This window comes from Tympanuchus pallidicinctus, unplaced genomic scaffold (assembly GCF_026119805.1).
Source record: "Tympanuchus pallidicinctus isolate F22 unplaced genomic scaffold, pur_lepc_1.0 scaffold5, whole genome shotgun sequence".
NCBI classification, from domain to species: domain Eukaryota; kingdom Metazoa; phylum Chordata; class Aves; order Galliformes; family Phasianidae; genus Tympanuchus; species Tympanuchus pallidicinctus.
Window position 1 is genome coordinate 63,648,015 of NW_026294769.1, and position 21,421 is coordinate 63,669,435.

At 44.8% G+C, this 21,421-nt stretch overlaps 1 protein-coding gene and 1 long non-coding RNA gene across 4 annotated transcripts in view; one reads left to right on the forward strand and one right to left on the reverse strand.

Moving 5' to 3' along the window:
- Positions 1 to 16,085, reverse strand: part of SNTB1 (syntrophin beta 1) — a 106,460-nt gene extending 90,375 nt beyond the window's left edge. The window contains exon 1 of the mRNA XM_052703987.1: positions 15,474 to 16,085. Coding sequence (XP_052559947.1) covers positions 15,474 to 15,999 — 526 coding nt within the window. The 5' untranslated portion in view covers positions 16,000 to 16,085. The remainder of the gene's footprint in view (positions 1 to 15,473) is intronic.
- A 161-nt stretch (positions 16,086 to 16,246) lies between these two features.
- Positions 16,247 to 21,421, forward strand: part of LOC128091071 (uncharacterized) — a 19,907-nt gene continuing 14,732 nt past the window's right edge. For 2 of the 3 annotated variants that reach the window (XR_008211221.1, XR_008211223.1), the window contains exon 1: positions 16,247 to 17,426. This is a non-coding gene — a long non-coding RNA (uncharacterized LOC128091071). The remainder of the gene's footprint in view (positions 17,427 to 21,421) is intronic. The other variant, XR_008211222.1, reaches the window with a different exon arrangement.

Here is a 21,421-nt window from a genome sequence, read left to right on the forward strand (position 1 = left end):
GAGATGACATCTTTCTTGGAGCATTCCTTTAACCCACATCATTTAAAAAAAATCTGCTTCTGGCATGGCATTGCATGCAGTGAAATTAGGGCAGCTATGAAGACGTGCACTGCAACACAGGGATGGGTTATTCTTATGCAAGCATTTTGGCCAAGACCAACACATAACGCAATTACATGCTAATATTCTCCAACAGCATGTATGCCTCTCCATACTACTTTCAGCAAAGATACACAGCATTTTCTGCTCTGGAGACTGTGTTCTGCTCTGCACAAATTCTTTGTTTCCCTCAAAATTCCAGTCTGGAGATGAAACTAAATGAGAACTGAGAAACAAAGAACAGGTTACAAAGAAAAAGTTTCAAAAACGTTGCAGAGGTCTGTGTCATCTGTCATTAATCACCTAAACGATGAATCTGGAAGTCCATCCAGTCTCCCTGTAGCTGGTGAGGAAGCAGAGTGGCATCTCCTGAGCACTTCTCCCATTTCCTTCTTTGCTGCCCATCCTGAGAACAGGGATGCTCAGCCTAGCCTAAATGCCTAATGTGAACACCTTCAAGAAAGGCAAAAAGAAAAGAAAAATCAGATGTACCTTTCTCTGCATATTAATTTCTAATCTGAGGATTAGAAATTAAGATTGTAGGAATGGCAGAGGTAACTACAAAATCAGTAAAAAAGCATAGTGTAAAGCCAGCAGAAGAAAGTACTCAAAGATATATGCAATTGTTTTATTTTAAAAGTCATTAAAAAAAAAGGAAAGAAAAAAAAAAAAAAAAAGATTTATTCTTCCAGCCAAAATCCCAAATCAGTTTCATGATGTTCCTTTAGGAAAAAAGACCACATCCCACACGTAATCCCTCAAAATAGTCAAATGCCTTTTTACAGCTTGATGGGAGCCTAGATTAAAATTTCATTTTGTATAGCCTCTAGCTTTGCTTTCTTGTTAAAGCGCACTCCCTGTTAGCATGTTGCAAAATTATTCAAGAACTTCAAAAATTTAGGAGGTAAACGGCTCTTTTCTGCACTGAGTCCTAAAACAATGATATCCCCATCACCGTTCCTTACCAAAAATGAATCTCTTAATACAACAGCTGCTTATAGCAAATTCAGTTCTCCCTGGAAAGTCAGACTGGGACTTTCTAGGCAGACTGCTGGGGCTCTGCCCCTAAATGAAGAACACACCAGGACTTTGTACCTCACCATTTTATTTCCCCTCTGTTGTACCCTCTACAGCACAGAGGTCAAAAACTATGACCCAGAAGCCAACATGACATCTAACCAGGCCTCAAGAGGTCTCACCTGGCTTTGTTTGCTGAAGCCCAGCCCACAGGCACGGAGAAGCAGCAAAGGAACATTCTGTAACAAGTGAATTAGAGGAAAACATGAAGAATGGGCTTTGAATGAAGAGTGGACTGGCCAGGAAACACTGCGTGCTTTGTTACAGATAGCTTAAGGCCAGTTAATCTTAGTAGCTGGTACCAAGCTGAGGGGTGAGGATAGGCAGTGCCAGGTGACGCAGAGCTGCTGAGCAGTGCTCTGAATGGCAATGGCTTTTGAATGTCCTCTCTTCTTCTCATGAGGAATTCAGGTAAAGGTATAACAAACCATACTAGCAACGCTGCCAAAGCCCCAAAACATCTTGATTCTCAATTGGTGAAGGTAGGAAATGCTGCAAACTACACCACGCTTGGTAAAAATTGTGCATTAAGAACAAGAATAGAAAACCACCATGGGAAGCTCTTTGAGCAGTTTTGTGACACAGCTGAAATCCTCTATGGCCGATGTTAAACTTGGTCAAATAAAGCCCAACTGTTCAGCTGCCTGCTGGATGGCTGGTTTTAGCATTGACACAGAGAAGGCACTTGTCTCGCACTCGCTGACAGACAAGCCACAAACAGCCGGTGGCTCTGGGTCAGACCCCCTTTTGCCCATTCCCTTGGAAAGAAGAGTGGTGTTTGTGCTCAGGACACAAAGCCCACTCTGTTGCAGACTTGGCTGTGGGCCTCGTGCCTGGCTCCGGCCACTGGCTGTGTACAGAATGGAGCTGAAGGGGGAAAAATGGGGAAAATGCAAGAGACATTCCACCTCCCCAGTAACTGCCCATATAAAGCATAATCATTTTTATATGTTCTGCTTTGAGAGCACTTATACGAAGTGTTCATCAAAATCTCAAACATGTAAACTGGAGTTTAATTGTTAGATTTGACGCTACCACTCTTTAAAAAGAAATTAAGCAGCCCTACATTTTTTCCAGTGGAAAACAGTACGATCTGCAGAACAGTACTTCCCTCTTTGGCTACTGTACCATTTACTTGCTTATTTTGGTGTGGCTTATGTTCAGAAGAAAGAATGCTAATAAAAATGTTCACACTTCTTCTTTTCACCTTGAACTCTGGCAGGCTGAACAGCAAGCAACTTTATTGGCTTAATCAGCACTCTTGTGCCAACAGTACAGGAATACAGAACCAGGGGCCCTCCTCTTGCCTAGCCTTACCCAATCTTAGCTTCAGTGAAAACAGCTCAGACATTTGGTCTTTGCAAAGATCGTCTGAATCAAAGTGGTTATAGGACTGGGGCACTACAAAGAGAGGGGCACACTGCAGCCATGGTGCACAGACCACAGGATGGGGACACAGCATTCCGGCTGTCCTCACCCCCAACCCTCCCACTCCAGCCTCGGGAGTGGAATATCTGTATCTCTGGCTCTTGTACAATCTTTATTCACCGACTGAGGAGGTGGCAAACTCCTTTGACACCATGACTCATGCAAGTCCTCAGCAGGACTATTCAGAGGGGTCAGCATCATTGCATCTCAGGTCCAAGCAGAGTAGCAAAGAGCCAAGGCCTCAGGGCAGTGTTGTTCAAGAATCTTAGGAATCAGGCACCTACTATTTCTTCCCTTTCGCTTATAAATGAAATAATGTTCAAAAAGCACTGCAGACCTGTGTCTCACTTGACTTTTCTGAATTGGTTACTATACTTCAACTGGGCTCTTTTCATGTAATAGTGCAAGAGCCTTTGCTAGGCTCTTCCAAAGCAATCATTACAGGTTTAAAATTAAGAGTTAATTTCAACTCGCTTCATTTTCTAATGATGCCTGTATTTAAAAAAAGAAAAAAATCCAAGGTAATTGGGTTGCATTCCAGGGAAGGAGACCTCAGGGTTCCTGAGCTAACCCACACCTTCAAGACCACAGACACAAAACACAGCACGCTGTAGTTTATGCGATGTCAGTTACTTTACCACTTCTGTCACCTTTCAATCACTCTTTAAACTGCAGTTGCAATTTTGCATATCTTCCGAGATAAAGAAAACCATCAGGAGCCTGCCTGGACACAGCCCTTAGCCCAGCAGGAATCTGTCAGTGTTCAGGTACATCGAGCCAGCTAACATTTTCTTTATGCAATTACTAGTCTGCAGATAGAACAACTGCAGATTTTCCTGCATAATCAGGCTGATAAACATCAAACTTTTACAGCTGCTGCCTCATATCCTAAATGATGCATTGGAAGCCAGAAAGAAGGTGAATGACGTCCAGAAAAATCAGCATTATGATGTAAGGACAGGAAAAAGACACTCAGAAAGGTTCAAGGCTTGGTGCACACTACATCCCAGAGTATTGTTAAATCAACTATTATTACACAAAGTGACTGCAGCAGGCGGGTCTGTTTCACAACACTTTCATTCATTGGGTTTTGCAGAGCTGGGTGGGAGGAAGAACCAGCTTTTTTGTGGACAGGCAGTGGAGGAGCAGCGTGGAGCACGGCTTGCTCGGCCTGGGAAGGCCGCACCATTGCACATGGCCTCGCCTGAACCACTTGCGAGCACCTCTTTTAGCTACACAAAAAGCATACTTATAATAAAGATTGTATAGTCAAGACTATATTTACATTCTCACAGAACAATTAACTTAATCTGAATAGCATTAACAACAAGCAAATTCTTCACATATGAACAAATGCACATACAACATACAAACAAGCTCATGGTGTATGCTGCATGTGTATATACAATTACAGCTTGCGCCTGTGCAATACTGGTGATTGAGCTAACAGTCTGCAAAAAGGCTAGGTCAGCTCTGGAGCCAAACAGCTAGATTTAAAAGCATTCTTTAACCAGCACCAGGCAAACAAACAGAAACAAAAGAAAGAGAAAATAAACAAAATAATGCATCTCACATTCCCCCACAGAGTTCATTTCTCATCATTTAAGTTCTCATTAACACTTCTTGATTCATTCATACACCCATTCATACGCAGCTCCACACTTTCTTCAGCAGAACAAAAGCTAAAAAGATGGTGTACCTGCAGTGAAAGTCTAATTTAATTTACAGTTGCATTAAAATATTATTAAAGTTACATCTGGAATAGCTATTTTAGGCAACTTTTAGAGACTTGAAAGGTTTCTTCCTCTTCATTTCCCTCTGTATTCAAGCTTTCTACTGTGAGCTGTACAGAAATAAAGCAGCAGACCCTCATAACTATGAGTAATTGAAAAGATCAAACATAAATGCATTACAGGAATTTATGTAATACATCACTTGTGATTTCTCCACTAGAAGACTACCTGTCTTGGCTCATACCAAATATAAAGCCTTATTCTCTTTCTACAGTGTGTGTATTGATAGAAAAGGAAGAGAACAAAGTGACTTAGGAGAATAGCGTATCTAAATACTGCACTGAATCATTCAAAACTTTTTAGTCAAAAATTTCCTTTTGATAAAAATGACACGGTTGCAGAGATTTTCCTGCATGGTTGCAGGAGAAAAATATACGTTGGTAACTTTCTGCTCCTCTGCTCAGAAAATTCTAGTTTGAAAAGTTTTTAATAAAAAGTTCACGTTAACCTTTTGAAAGCAAATTGTTTTCTTTTTAAATATAAAATGCCATTTCAAGTCAAACCATCATATAGATTCCTGCAGAAACTAACATATTCTTTTCAAAACAACACTCCTTTCTGTCCCTCAAAAATGAAAAGGTATTTGTTCCTCAGTTCTTTTAAGAGTGTGAACCTTGAAACCCTTCTAAGATTTTAATACTATTTATGCAGATATTCAGAACACCCTGGCAGCATCTAAATGAAAGCTAACATATTTAACACTAACATTTCAATGTATGCTTGGCAGAAAACTTCAATATATATGTAGAATAAGATCAACATACTGTGGTCCTAGCATAGCAGTCCTTACACAAGCAAATCCCAAAATCAATTTAAGTTTATTTTTATAGGGTGAAATTTATAATATGCCTAGATGCACTATTTATTTCCTCAAGGCTTCACAGACAAAGTGCTGCTCTTTTCCTACTCTATCCCACATGTTTATTAAAATAGATATAACACAGTAAAAGGAAAACATAAAACTGACAGAGGATCATTTTCAGTTCCAGGGATATTTTATAAGCCATCTCTCAAAACTTCAATTTATGGCTTTCCTTAATGGAGCCTTTCAGGGTTGATTTTAATGCTTTAAGTGAAAATTCCACCAGTTCGTTACTGCAGTGTTTTCTTTATAACCTGCCCTCATAGATCACATACATCTGGTTTATTTGTACAGACAGCCACTCAATGAATTGAATGGGAACTTCTTAAAACTAGCTGCTTTCACTTGCGTTCTTCCTGAATTAAAACGTTGTTTTCTTTTATTGCCTTTTTGGCTGGACACTTATCCAGCATTCCACAAATATAAAGACTGAAGTTATTCTAAGCTTTTTTTAACCTTTTTAAAGGCATGAATACAGATTTCCTTCCCAAAGCTAGACAAGAGCCCTGTCTATAAGCATCTTGGCAGCAGCCTGCAACTCGACAGCTATTGCTGCAAAGAGAAGGGCACCAAACGCCCTGGAAGCAGCAGAGGCAGCATCTGTAGCACCAAGAAGTTTGTTTGAAGATTTCTGTGCTGCTCCTGTCTCTCCCCACCAGCTTGCTCAGGACTTCCTCGGCTGTCTGAAGAATTTGAGCTACATGAATACTTTGACAGGTTGTTTAGCAGCATCTAATTTCTAAATGGGTTTAATTTAGAACAAATCATAGTAATAACACCTGGAGCTCTTCAAAAAGAGCTTGCTGTCATCATATGATTCTTTCCAGCTCGAAGCTCGCATCCTTTCCCTTTCACTAACTATATCTTTCTCAGTTTGTTAAATGGACCTTGCAACCAGCCATTTTCACCCCCTGCTGTGAAACAGGCTTTCCAGTGGTGCACTACGTGCAGCACAGTCAGGACAGCCTGCCACACCATTCTCACACCATAGAGACCCAACAGATAACTGGAGTATTACATCAGCTCTTCCAGCCACTGCAAAACCCTGGCAGCCTAAGGAGGGTATAGCCACACTGGCCTCAATTGCGTACAATCACACGACCATAGAACCATAGAAAGCCCAAGTTGGAAGGAAGCCACAAGCATCACTGAGTCTAACTCCTTGAGTCCAGACATGACTATCTAAAAACTAGATATATGTCTGACAGCAGTGCCCAAACACTCTTTGAACGCCATCAGCTTGAAGCCGTGACCACTGCCCTGGGGAGCCTGTTCCAGTGCCAGAACACCCTCTGAAAAATCTTTTCCTAACACCTATGTGACACTTCCCTAATGTCATTCTCACCTGAGAGAACAGCACCTGCCTCTTCACTCTGCTTGTGAAGAAGCAAACCAAGTGACTTCAGACACACTGCATACTTTGTGACCTCTATACCCCTCACCAACTTGATAGCTCTCCTCTGTTACAAGGGCTGCTCTGAAAGTAATGTCTCACATCTTACTGTGTTGGCCCCCAGCGTTAGAGGCAGATGGTGGTGATATGGCAGTTCAGGTTGAACCTTCCCACCAACATTATTCTGCTACATGTTGTTGCTGTTTGACAGCAGCACAGGGGCAATCTGACAGAACAGTGCCTGACATGGAAGTGTACATGAAGCAAACGTGTATCACTGAATTCCTCCATGTGGAAAAAATTACACCCATTGACATTCATTGACACTTACTGAATGTTTATGGAGATCAAATAGTGGATGTGAGCACTGTGAGGCAGTGGTGGTGAGTTTCAGCAGCGGCAACAGCACAGTGGTCACCTCTGATGGTGCGTGAGCACAGCATGCAGGCTCTTGTTCATTGCTGGCAAAAATGGTGGTGACTATGTTGAAATACAGTATTTTGCAGCTGAGAATTTGCTCTATCAAACACTATTATTGTGCTCTTTGTATCCACTGTAGTTTCCATGGAAATAAAAGGAGGCATTATTTTCAAAGCAATTTACAAACATTGTACAGTGCATGCATAGATCCATATGTGTATTACACATAACCCTACAAGAATTCTGCTCATTCTCTTAAGATACCTCTCTCCATCCCAGCCGTGCCTTGCTGATAGATGTCATGTAGCAGGATAGTCTTCCACTGCATAATAGAGGACAAAGAGGCCAAAAGGGGCAGAGAGATACTATGCTCTTTAGAAAGTAATTTAGAAATTTAGAAATTTTTCTTTTTATTCCAGAGTATCCCCAACAAACTGCAAAGGCATAGGGAGAATTAAAAAAAAAAAAAGAAAAAGAAACAATTTAAGCAGCGAACACTGAAGGCAAATCCTACTCATCTCATTCCTGGAAAATACTCCTGAACATCCAATAATTAAATCCCTCCTTTGGCTTTAAGTCAGTGACAGAAGGCTCCTGCTGGCTCCTGCCAGCAAGAGTAAGACCAACAGGAAGCTACCTGCTAGGAGGGCAACCGCGTTGTGTGCCATCTCTCTGTCAGCTTCACCAAGGGCTCAGCCCTCCTGCCAGGCAGTTTTGAACTGACTAAATCCTAAACTCTGGGATAAACAGATAAACTCTTACTGTCTGAGCTAAAACTACTAGCTTATAAGCAGCCTCGTAAGCCACACGCTGGATAATACTAAAGCACTCCAGCATCTTCACACTCATACAGCTCTTTCTCCCCTCACAGAACTTGAGCCAAAGCACAAGTGTCAGAATAGTATTAAGTCATCCTGGAAATAGAAATTACTGAAATAACTCTTGTCAGACAACAGTGGAGATACACTGTTTCTATGGTATATCTTTCAATACTCTCACAACTACTCGATTATGTTAAAAGCCAAAACTGTTATTATGCTGTCAGAATACACCTATGGCAAACAGCATAAACTGTAAGTAACGGCTGTACTTCTCTGTAAGAGTACAGGAAGCCAACAAAGAGTCACATGAGGTCATATTATCTATTGGAAGAAATCAGCCAAGTTGTGCCTACTTTGCTAGAAGAGAATTTGTATCCCAATATTTGCCTTTTTTATTTAGTTAGTTTTCTAATTTATATTTCTGAAATGACGTTTGTAACTTTCTGACACTAGGAAAAAGGATACTGCCTCTCAGATACTTACGCCATAGCACTAATTTCACTACTTTTCCCTAAATCATGCCATTAAAATGAACAGAAGCTATCCACACGCACGTTACTCACATGTATGATGCCTGGAGCGGATCCACTGCTCCAATACATCTGAAGATTTCAACCAAAACATCCCTGAACAGCGAGGAAATAAACATCGCTGAAGCCCTATTTTCAATGGCTTTTAGAGCTGTGCCAACAAGCATGACTTCCAGCAGTTCAGCAAAAAGCTGCATAACATTTTTAGAAGGAGTGTGCCGTATGTTAATCATTTCTAATCAGAGACAGTTTCTCCACATCTACCGTTCCGGCTCATTTCCTTACAATTAGGAACTCCATTTTCCCCAATTGCTACAATACAGATGTGCTACTTTGGCAGTGACCTACTGAGTTGTGCCCTTAGCATGCGCACAGTGAGAGCCATAACCAGTTCAGCAGTTCATGTTCTAGACAGACAAAATTAAAGCCAGACCACAACAGAAGTGTACAGCAGCAGCAGTCAGAAATTCATGTCTGCCGAATAGTTATTCAGAAATTATGTCCTTCCACTTACTTTAGAGGAAGGAGCAAACCTAACCCAACAGCAAGGCAGCAACTAGAGGTGAAGGAATTGAAAGGACTATCCACAGTTCATTAAATCTTTTTGTAAGCAAGTTTGATAACTTACATTCTGGAAGAAAATACACTTTGGTAGCTGAGTGCACAGACCAACTCCACTTTTTCCCAACTGCTCCTTCAAGCAGAGCTAGCAAACAGACTTTTGTGCCCTACTTCATTACTCAGCTGAATGCCTTAATTGCAGTGAATTCACTTTCTTAAAAAAGTGCCAGGCATAGAGGGCAAGGAACATGTCATCTAACTTTCAAAGCATGGAGACCAAGTATCATAGAATAGTTTTCTTGATCCTGCAAAATAGTAACTGACAGCAGTCTATTTAAGAGCACGTGGTGATGCACTGGAACAGGCTGCTCAAGGAGGCTGTGGATGCCCCATCCCTGGAGGCATTCAGGGCCAGGCTGGATGTGGCTCTGGGCAGCCTGGTCTGGTGGTTGGTGACCCTGCACATAGCAGGGGAGTTGAAACTAGATGATCTTTGTGGTCCTTTTCAACCCAGGCCATTCTATGATTCTGTGAAGAAGGCTCACACACCACTTCCAACATGTAGTACATGTGACATGCAGCACTTTCCAACCTCTACATCCTTTGTAGTTTCTCATAAACTTCCATAGACCAAATTAAACATCACCATTAATGTGTTTGACCCTCTCCTTGCAGTGATGCTCCTCAAGACATATACTGAACCCTACCTCTCCCTGACATTTCCTCCCATCCCCACAACATGCTTTGTGCCCTTACAAAAACAGACAGCTTATTCCTGCTACTCTAGCTGTATCCTATCCACCACAACTCTGTGTTTCTCCAGGTACCTTTAAAAACAGATATGCTGGTAAAGACCCTTTGCCCATACACAGCTTATGCTGACAGCAGGTTTTTTTTCTGTTTAGCATAGTTCAAAGTTTGGAGTGGTAACATAACCAAGCAAAAAGAGCAAAGCTCATTTCACACCAGCTAGAGCTGCTGTGTTGAGAGCAACAGGGAAGCTGAGAGGTGGTTAGAGATGAACCTGACTCACCTCCGCCCACCATATCCAGGCCAGCAGCACAGTGTTAAGTAGGCTACTCACAAACCCTTTTGCAGCCTGTAATGTGATAATGCAACTTAAAGACTTTCCACATCCCCATAAATCATAGCTACCATGTGTTCTTCACCACCTATTTTTCTGAAATGTCTGAAGAATTATTTCAGACTTGAAAAGTTAGTCTCCTGTATATTACCAGGACACCTATGTTCCCATTGCATTTTCTTTGTTTATGTTTGTTATTGCTCTCTTGAACTACTGTTTCCTCCAATTTCCCTTCTACTGAAGTAGCTGTACCATTCTAACAAGTAGCCACGGAAACATAATTTTGCAGAATAAAGTGTTAAATAATCCTATGATCAGAAATCCAAATTAGAAGAATCAAATGGAAATAATCTGTTCTTAAATCACAGAAGTAAGTGACCACTGGAACAGATACAGAATAGATAAACTTCCCAATGCTTATGAATTCTGATACGCACAAATCAATGTTATAATTAGAATCCAATTTACAGATAAGTTACTAATAGGAGATACTTCACACCATGTATTATAAAACAGTGAGATTAAGAAATCAAAATATATATTCCAAGCCTGTATATGAAAAACAGTCAGCCTGTTGGGATCAGCACCCGTCATCATGCAGCACAGTATGCTATGTAAAACTCCACAGCAATGGAACCCCCACTGGGCTGTCCCAAAGGCAAACTCTGATCTGAATTATGGGGATGCATGTGGAGTGGGTGCTTCCCATCCAAATCGGCTTGGACAGGGGCAGGACAGCACCATTCATGGTCGCCCACCATCATCTGTGCTTCTGGGAGGCTGGAAATGACCTCCAGCGAAAAATCGTTCCATGGCAATATTAAGGAGCAAACACTATTCCACTAACTATAGTGAAAGCTTTTGCCTTTTAATTTCATTCTGTCCAACAGTTTAAAGATTCTTTACAGAATACAAAGTTTTCAGTTTAATTTTCCACAAAGGAATCACTGCTAGGATTTTAGGAATGCTTTTTGTTTTTTTCTTTCCTTGCGATGCTTAACGGGTACCTGGGCTCTGTATGTGCAATTGAATCCCGAATCCCCAGACGTATTTAATCTTCTAAGCATCCTTAGAGGAAACAGTACTAAGCTCTAAAAAGACTGATTCCCAAGATGCAGAGTGCAGGGAGAACCTTGCCCCCAGCCCAAATAAATCCACAGTTGCCTTATTTTCTTTACAGTAACTGAGAAAGAGGACTTAAAGCAGATTTACTGCAAAGAGGATGCACTGATTCTTATCTGTGAAAGGTGATACAGACTGTCTGGACTGCTAAATTAGCTTGTAATCTAATCTAATCAATGGAAGACACATCAAGTGCTCCCACTCAAGCTTCCCCATCAGCTGTAGGCAGCCGAGGCAATCCAAACTGAGATTTGCAGAGACGGCTCAGACCTGCTGTTGTTGAGAATGAGATTACCTCCTCCTTTACCTTTCAATTTCACTGGTCTAAGAAACATGATATGACCTCTAAGTACAAAGCACTTCCCTAACTGCATCTTTGCTGGAATAACAACATCAAAAAAAACCAAAGTTTTCTCCATACATTTACTGGAACCGCAAGAAGTAACTATGCATATGATTTGCAGTCATTGAGATTTACAGCCCTGATTGCAGTGAGCAGCTGTGTGAGGTGGGCATTTCCTAAGTGCCCTGCGTCTCATTTTCCCTCTGTACTTGCAAGGGACACATTTTCTTGGATAAATAATGTACTTTAACTCCCCTAAATCTCCTGCTGCCAGGAGATTTTCATGAAAGAAACATGAAATTATAGATAAAGTAGACAAACACAGCTAACATGCTGCCCATGCCTATTTTGCACTGTGTCAACACACAAGTCATTTAGGCTATTGGAATCGCTTCATTTCAACCACAAAACATTTCCGAAGGGAGAACTGCTACAATTCTTACAGAAATACTGCTTGGAAAACAGCATGTGTTACTGCAACGCAGAGCATACCATGCTTGTTCTGCCTTAAAGCTGTGGATTACCTCCCAAAGGGCTGTAAAAGGTAACTATGGTCTACTGCCCATATGCTGGAATTCAGTATGCTGGTGGCTGTGGCTCTGTGGGAAATTTCTGCAAACCAATAGAGACTGCAAGAGCCTCATCTCAAGGGAACTGTAGCCACTACATTGCAATTATATTTGTTTAATTGAGAATTGCTTAAAACTAGTGAAAAGCTCTGCAACATCAGTAAGATTCTCCTTCTCCTGCTGCATACCTGCCACCACCACCATCAAAACCATGTTTGCATACTTTCAATGAGTTAGGAAGTAATACCATCTACAAAATACATCCTGAAACCACCTAGCAAAAAAACACATCTTTTTTTTTTTCTCCACATCCAAATACATCATGAAGGCTATGGGGACCCCATCTGACATTAGCACATTTTATATTGATTTATAATTTTTTTTCACAAAACAGATTGAGAATTTAAGTAAAGCACAACCTGCTTGGTTCCCAAGCATGCCAAGGGACTGCTCTCAACTAGGATGCTTTGATTAAAAAAAACACCTTTTGCATTTGAGAATCACTTGAGTGAAACATGCTTCGTACAACATAAGAGGGGATGCTTGATTTTCCAAAGTGCTTATTTAAGAAGACCCAATTTAACAGAACCGTAGGGAAATCATATGTTTAAACAGAAGCTGCTGTGATAATTTATGCTGCCTTCCATGCCTGCAAACAACATCCAGCATACAAGAAGGCTGCCTGGTCTCTCATGTAGAAAAATTCTTTATGCTCCTGAATGCTACATACATCTCTCACGAACTGAACATCCAAAATCACAGCTGGGGCTGCGTGAGCTGCCCTATCCCTTCTCTGCACCTGGGCTGTGCTGGGAGGCCAGCAGGAAATTAAACCCTGGGGAAAGAAGAGGTCCATCCCTGCAGATGAGGGGAAAGCAGCGTTTCTTAGATCAGAACTTCATCCTCATCCGCCACCTCCTGAATTTTCTGCCTCACAGCTCCTCCTATGGCAGTGCATTATTTCTCTTCCACTTACTAAGTCCCACCTGCCTTCCTCCTACTGTAAGAAGGATCGATGCAGCAAAAAGGACACGCATATTATCACCACACACCACCCTGTCACCTACCCCAGTGCCAGCCCTGCCTCTCCCCCAAGGGACTGCTGAGGGATTTCTGCTCCCGTCCCCCCCACAGGAATGCGAGAGAGGACAGTTTAGTGCTGAGCTGGTAAATGCCTCGTTTCACTGAGCAAGCAGTTTTAGAAGGACGCAAAGCCGTGACATCGGGTGCACTAAGCCACGCTGACCACAGCCTCTGAACTGACCACTTTGGCATGCACACAACCCAGAAACCCTTTCCTGGAGCTCGCAACACCTGGAGTAACACCACAGCCTCCCCCTTGCACCCCGAGATCCATCCCCCGTGCTTAGCACCTTGCCATGCCTTTTGAATTACTTAGAGCCAAATTCAGCTTTTCTACTCTGCAAGGCACAAGCCTCTGAATCTCCTTGAAAATGTGCATTTTATGTGTTGGTATCGTACAGTGGTAGTGCCCTGCTAACCAGAGCAACAGTCCAGAGAGGAACTGTGTAGGGATTCATCTCAGCCCCAGCTCAGAGTTGTCCCTTCTAATGCACAGCTTTCCAAGAAGCCAGGAAGCAGCAAATTCCTCTTGTCTGGGAGGTAAGGAAAAGCAATGCTCTTCCCCTTCTGTACTTCAAAGAGGAAAAAAAATCTTCTGGCTATTCCTTTCCTTTGTAGTAAAAAGATCATTTTAGACTGTGCTACCGGAAGAAGTCTCTAAGTGGGAAATTGAATCTTGGGGAATTGTTCCAAAATGCTGGTTTACACAAGTCACTCAGGCAGAAGTTCACAGAATCCCAAGTTGGACGGGACCCCCATGGATCACTGAGTCTAACTCCAGCTGCACAGAGCAGCACCTCCAGGGGACACAGCGGGGACAATCCTGCATTTGGGTACTGTGCTAAAACAGCAGAAGAAAACCAAGACAAGTACTGCTTTCAGTGTTGGAGGGACTACTGAAAGAGACTCTCAATTTACAACTTACAAATTCCATTGCGGGAATACGCACTGAAGCACATCAGCCTACACCTCCATGGGGCAAAGAAATGGCAAGAAAACAGCTGCAGTGGCCAATGGAGCAGAGAGGAGGAGTCCCTGCTCAAACAGCTTCAAGTGTGCTCCTACCAGAAACAACGAGTTTTTTAGCAGGCTTCTGCAGCAGCCAGGTGCTGTTTCCACAGGCAGCGTGCTGTGCGCGCCTCGTTAGATCGTACCGCAGGTCAGCTGCTGCTACACCCCAGGAGCCCCGCACTGTGCAAACAAACCAGTGGCACAATTCCGACGTCACCACTCCATTCAGACCTCGGTGAGTTTACATTAGGACTTCACAGGAATCTTTGCATGCAGTTAGTGGGGAGGAAACGCGGTTTGGTCATAGGAGCACAGGGCACGCGGTGGCCCTCTGCTTCTTAAAGCCTTGCAGCAATCTCCCCACGGGTTTCACTGCAGTGTGGATGGCACTGAGCAGTTTCTCAGCAGCCACAACCATAGATTAAATTGTCTCACCTTCGCCACCTTTACTGCACAGAACCACTTCTTAAGGCTTTTCCCATAACTTTGTGCCACAGTCGGTTTGCAGCTGATGCTCCTGCGTATCCCTGAACTGGCAGCAGAACTTCCTCTGCTTCTTTTTACACAGAAGAGACATGTGAACTGTGCTCAAAGGGTACCTACAGTGCTCTCAAGACACCGATGTAAGGGCACCAGGGCTTAAAGGAAGGCACGGGGATGGCACAGTAGCACACAAAAAATGCCAATGACCTGTGGTTAAGTGAACTTCTGGGCTAATGTGCAATCACTTTATCAAACATGCACCAAGGGCACTGCTGAAGCTGTTCATTCTCTCAGGTCCAGCAGTCACACAAATGCCAGAGAGAACACAAAGACTGCACGTCCATGAACACCTCTCTCCTTATAAGCATGGTGTCCCGGGGAGTGATTCTGCCTCTGCTCAGCCTTCACCAACAGTTGTCTCGTTTCATAGACAATTCCCATACAACACTGAGCACCATACTCCAGACTCAGTTTCTAAAGCTGCTTCTTACCAAACTCATCCACACACGAAACGTTTGGGGATGGTTTATGTGTTAGGAGGCACTACCAACTTCCTCTGAGCCCACTCCCCACGCCGAGGCCCGGCTCAGCCGCCGACCCCAGAAAGGGCTCCGCATCGTGGCCGGAGTCGGGGCTCCGCCGTCCGATGTGCGACCGAACCGCGGAGCCCCGTCAACAGCGCGGTGCCATCCGTGGGGCTCCGTCCCTGCGCCGTCGGGGCTCCCTACCGGGAGGGCGCCCGAAACGAGGCGCACGGAGGCGTCCCGCATCCCCCTCCGCCGGCAGCCCCGTACCTTCCAGCAGCACCTCCTTGCCGGCCCGCTTGAGTGCCTGCACCGCCTCGTCGTGGGTGGCATCCCGCAGGTCGGTGCCGTTGACGGCCAGGATGGCATCGCCCACGTAGAGTGCCTGGGTCTGGTCGGCCGCCAGCCCCTTGAAGATCTTGCTGATGAGGATGGGCATCTTGTTCTCCTTGCCTCCCTTAATGCTGATGCCCAGCCCGCCCAGCTCCTGCTTCAGCACCTTCACGCAGCGCTTCTTGTTGGAGACGGCCTCGGGCACCTGCTCGGGGGGGTCGGTAAAGGCGGTGCGCACCGCCGAGCCCCCGCCGCCGCCCTCGGCCCCGCGGCACGCCGCCCCATCGCCTCCCAGCCCGTTGTGGGCCGCGCCGTCGGGGCGCTCCTCTCCGCTCAGCACCAGCGCCTCACCGCCCAAGTTGGCCAGCACTTTGTGCCAGCGCTCCCGCACCAAAACTTCCAGCCAGCCGCTGCGCTGCGCCCGGCCGCCCCCGCCGCCGCCGCCCGCCGCTGCTACCGCCATCTTAGGAGCATGCTGGAAGCGCCGAGTGACGGCACCACCGGCACGGCACGGCTCGGATCGGCGCGGCGGCACCGGACTTCAGCCGGGGGCGGTGAGCTCCCGGCGCGGCGGGGTGGGGCGAGGCGCCGCGGCCGCCCCCCCGGGGCCGTGCCTGGGCGGGCGCACCTGGCGGCACCGCCCGCGGAGCGGCTGCGCGCCTCCGTGCGGGCGGGTGTGCGGCTGGGGGTCCGGGAGGAGGGGGTGGGTGCTCCGTGCTCCCGGCTCCGCCGGATGGGCAGCGCAGCGCGAGCGGCAGACTCCGCGTCCCGCTGTCGCCGTCCGAAGGCGCGATTTGGGCTGAAAGCTGCCGAGCGCGGGGCGGTGGCTCCCGGCTTGTGAGGAACAGAAGCGTGCGTTATCGTATGACTTTGTGCTCGTGAGCTCTTCGACTTAAGCGCGTTTACCACCGAAGGAATCCACTGAGAGCAGTGGTGTCAACCCTCCCACTTCTCCGTCTTTTGCCTCTCTCTTGTGTAGTAGTGAGGGGAAAGAAAACAGTGGGAGAGAGGAGGGTATAGTGCTGTCGGCAGGGAAGCTTTGGCAAACGATACAAGTTTGTTTTTCTCAGATGCTTCTCATAAATAAACGGATTAACACAAACAGTTGGTACAGAAACTACTTTAGTTGTGCAATCAAACTTACTTCACTGCTTTAGAGAATGAAGATGGTAAATGATTTTCATGAACCCTTTAGCAAATTTTTAAACTTTGTCCTTTGTTTATTAAGCCCCGTGAAGTGCACGTGTCCCATTCTGCAGTCTTTCCCATGCTCTCCCTCCTCCTAGGATGCAGTGTGGTGCCTGATGTGGAGCCTGAGTCCCCAGCTCAGGTGTAAAGGAGAACCAGAAATGTCACCCTAGCAGTTTTGAGGCGTCATCAACCACCTGGGTTTGCTGCTCTGAAACAAGGCACTCTGCAGCCACCAAGACCACCTCAGTTTCCCCTCCATCTAGGCTAGCTCCAGATCTTCATCAGCTGGGCTGAAAACTACAGCAATTCAGGAGCACTTGGCATATGCCAAGAGAGAGAGGTAATGGCCTCAAGTTGCACAAAGAGAGGTTCAGATTGAATATTCAGAAAAATTTCTTCTCGGGAAGAGTGCTGAGGCATTGGCACAGGTTGCCCAGGGAGATGCTGGAGTCACTTTTCCTGAAGGTGTTGAAGAAACGTGGCACTGAGGGACATGATTTAGTATGCATGGTGGTGATGGGTTGGTAGTTGGCCTAGATCATTTTAGTGATCTTTTCCAACCATAATGATTCTATGATTCTACACAGGAGCATTCCTTCGAGGGGGGGGAAGAGGTTACACGAAATGCATTCCCTTCCCTCCAACAGGCAGAAGACAGAGACCTCAGCCCTCATGAGCAGCCTCACCCAGGCTGCCCAGGTGCCTCCTCCCCATAGGAATGCAAAACTTCGCCCAGGGAGAGCTAACCTCCAGGGGCTGGGTTATCTGAGGATAGGGGGTGGGAGGAGTAAGAGCAGCATGAGGAGAGGTGTCTTCACTTCTCATGTTAATTAATGCAAGGTGAGAAACTATAATTAAGTTTACACAGCTGTGAATCCAGAGTGAGAAGAAACATGTCCTGCTGAACCTGAACAGAGCATCCAGAGCAGACTGGGCACACGCTTTTTGCCTTGCTACCTAACTTAGGTACAGTGCCCTGTTGGGTTTTTTTGTCCAGTGACCAGGCCAAGCTATCAAATCAGGCACTTCTGTTTCCCAAGGGATTAGCTCTAAGCCATTTTTTTCATATATTTCCTTTATGAATTACTAAAGAACCAGGGCTGCTACTAATGGAAATGTGTCAAAAAGTATTTTTTAAGTAATTTCATAAAATCTACCATAAGCAAAAGAATCTAATAGGTTTTTTGTCCTGTTATAAGAAGATAATACAGAAGGGAAAGGAAATGTTTAGCACCTCATCAATGTTTTTCAGCACACTGTATGCTTCACTCTGCTTTCTGAGGGTGTCTGGTTGTCCTGGGGGGTTCCTGCATACTGACAAATGCTTGTCTGTGGCTGAGAGCCCTGCCAGCATCAACTGTTTTCATTTCCCATTCCAGCAGAAGTAAATAGTATAATTTTCCAGGGCTAGCCTCCTATACATGCGTCCCTGATATCAAAGAGGCTTTATGGCAGTGTTCATTAGCTCTTTCTCCTTGTCCACCTTGGAGCTGTAAGAGAACACACATGCCATTTGAACCTTGGAAAGAAAAGCTAGGAGATAGTGTATAGGATGCTAAGATACATGCCCAAGGCAGACAGTCCCCAGGTTCTTTCCCAGCCTTGGGACAGCAGGACTGGTAGCTGATGTATTGCTTCTCTCTCCTGAGATGCGCAGGCTCCAAGTTGTCCTGGTGTATCCAAGTCTTTTTGAGCCCCAAGAACACTTTCTGGCTGTGAACTAAGCTAGGAGGAAGAAAAGATGCCCTGAGACTTCTCTCTTGGCACCCTAGCTGACATTACACACCTGCAAGAATGGCTCCTGGAATACAGGATCATGCAGCAGGACCAGGAACACAGAATAACAGGAACAGTATTTGATTAGGTGTGCAGCTGTTGAATGCAGGTTTGTAGAGAGAGAAACCTGTTAGTGTAAGCCCAACTGTAGCCTCTAGTAGTTTTCAGGGCATGGATGAGTCCAGGCTGTCAATTTCAACTTCCCCCAATGACCAAATGTCTGACATAACCTGTGAATGCCCACCTTGCAGTCACAGTGTGTGGTGCAGTTGTGTGCTCAAGCAAGGGGAATGGGCTTGTGGTCTAGTCCATGCTTGCATTCAGGAAGAAAAAATACAGGAAAAGCAACACCAAAATGGTTGTGAGCATGGTGCTAAGCATGTTCTTCAGGCTCAGCTTTCAGCAGAGGGACATGCTGGTGTCTGCCTGAACTTAATGTTTTCTCCTCCTTTTTTCAGGCAGAGGTCAGCATTCACATCTTATGTAAATAAATTGGCCTTCTGACAGCAAAAACACTGCAAGACCACGTATACAGGCTCACTGATCAGTCAGCAGTGCAAGGAATGCAGCTGCCAGGCAGAGAAGGTGAAGACATGGAGATTATTTCTATAGTTGGGACTATCTGTGCTACTCTATAGTAGAGTATCCAAGAACTTTGGAGAGATACTCAAATCCATCTACAAGTGCAGTTCTTCATTTTCCATTGCCAGTGTAGCAGCAATCACTCAAAGCGAGCTCATCTCAAATTCCTTTAGATTGGAAACAGGGTTGTGATCCTTGAACATGTCAGATGACAGAGGTTAGGCCAAATTAGGTCTGGATAATGACATTCCCATCTTGTTGCCCTGACACCAACCAGCTCAGCAGATGGATCTGGATGGGAAGGAAGTCCAGTGTTGGAAGTCCAGTGCTGGAAACCTGACTAGTAATGAGAGCTGGAAGGGAGTCCATTTCCTCCAATGATTCTAAACATCGCAGCAGCCAAGTTTAAGTAAGTCTGAGGAACATGCGTGGACTAACCCTATGCATTCCTCCATTGCAGCCCCTCCTATGCATAAGCATGCTGGGATGCAGCAGAACAGGCTCCAGCCTTGGTGCAATGTCACCGTCTCATGGGGGGGACGTCTTTCACCTGGCTGGTGTCATACCATCTCTGGAGGCATTCAAGGCCAGGCTCCTGGGCAACCCTGCCCATGGCAGGAGGATTGAACTAGATGATATTTAAGGTTTCTTCCAACATAAGCCATTTTTCTGATTTTATGACTCTATGATACACTGCAAAAGGCATTGCTGGTGGGGGTCTGAAAACCTGCTTAATCCCTTTGGGGAATTCACCCTATCCTCAGCACTGAGAGAATCTATTGGTTTTAAAGTCAGCATTCAGGAGTCATTGCTCACTGTTGCTGGCAGGGTAATGGAGATGTCAAGAATGCCTGAAGATCTTCATAATCTGGAGGCTGCATTGTGCATTATTTTTGAAACTATGAAAGCATTGTTTATCTTCTCCTTGTTTGAAGTTATCCAGGTTTTTGCACACATCACAGCATGTAAAAATAAAATGAATGCATAGTTGTTTGCCAGCAAACACTCTGTGGATTCAGTGTTACAAAGCAGGAACCTACTTGTGCCTACATGAAAGAAATATGCGTGTGAAATGTGTATGTGCACCTACCTGAGTCATGTGCTAGCTAGGCAAACTGAGGAAGTGTTCCCACAGCCAAGGAGCTATGGGCCAGGCTGTAAATGAGCACATTTCTATTCTGCGTATACAACTCTGGCACAAGTTAGCACAGAAACGATTGCCAGGAAGTATTTGGGTTTCTTGTGTGCACAGATCTTGGGTTAGCTCTTGCTCTGGTGAAAATGACTTTAAAAGAGACAGGATCAAGCCCAGAAACCTAGAAGTGTTTGCTTTGTCTGCAGGCAGTTCTGTGCAAGAACTGAAACGAAGGAACTCTAAAAATAAAGGTTTGTAACTACAGTGCTGACACTATAATGAAGTAGAGGTTTTCCTTTCTTGGTGTCTTGCATTTGCTCTGCAGATCTCTTTCAGTGCGTTAGTTTCTTAACTAATTTTTATTCCTAGTTTCTTTGATTCTGTCACTTTGCTGTTTCTTAATTTAGTTTTTATATCTTGCATATAAACCTCTCTCCACTCCTAACGCTAAGCACAAGGTATTTTAAATGCCAAGATCAGAGTTTTACAGTAGTTCTTGAGTAAGTAATAAATAATGAGGAGAGGAGATGATGGAACTCAAGATTTCTTGCAGCACGCCTCAGCTATATTTCACTTTTAATCTGTTTTTTGGAAACAAGTTAATCTGGTTGGGTGTCAAAGCAAATAAAACATTTTGGCCATCTTGTTTTTTCCTATTCTTAACCTATTTTTCTAATATGGCATAGCTGTGATATGCTATGTGTCACAACCACGTGGCTCTGATCCCACATCCCACAAACTTCATACTTGATTCCTACACCCATCAAACCCCATATATGGCTGCAGGGTTCACGTGGAGACTCTCAGCCTCTCTCCCACTCAAGCTGTGCCATATGTTGAGCACGCTGTTCATGAGGTTTCCAGGCTTTTCCAGTCCTGAGAACTCCTGTGTGATCTGCTGCTTATCTGTGCCCCAACATCTGTGCAAAGGAGCTGGGGCTAGAAAAGCTAGTTTGTCCCTGCGGTAGCCTTGGCATCTGACCTTACCCTTGCACGTGTGAATTAAGTCCATCTTCCTCCTTTCCATTGCACTCCTGGGACCATAAATCAAACTGCTAGAGTAATAGGAAGAAAAAAAGGTGGTCTGCTAGAGCAGAAGGCAAATGAAGAGTTTCTAAGTTGGAAAGAGACAGTTCTCGAAGACTGGTCCTGCAAAGAACATGTTGAGCTCAGACTATGGACCTCAGCACAGATTTGTCTC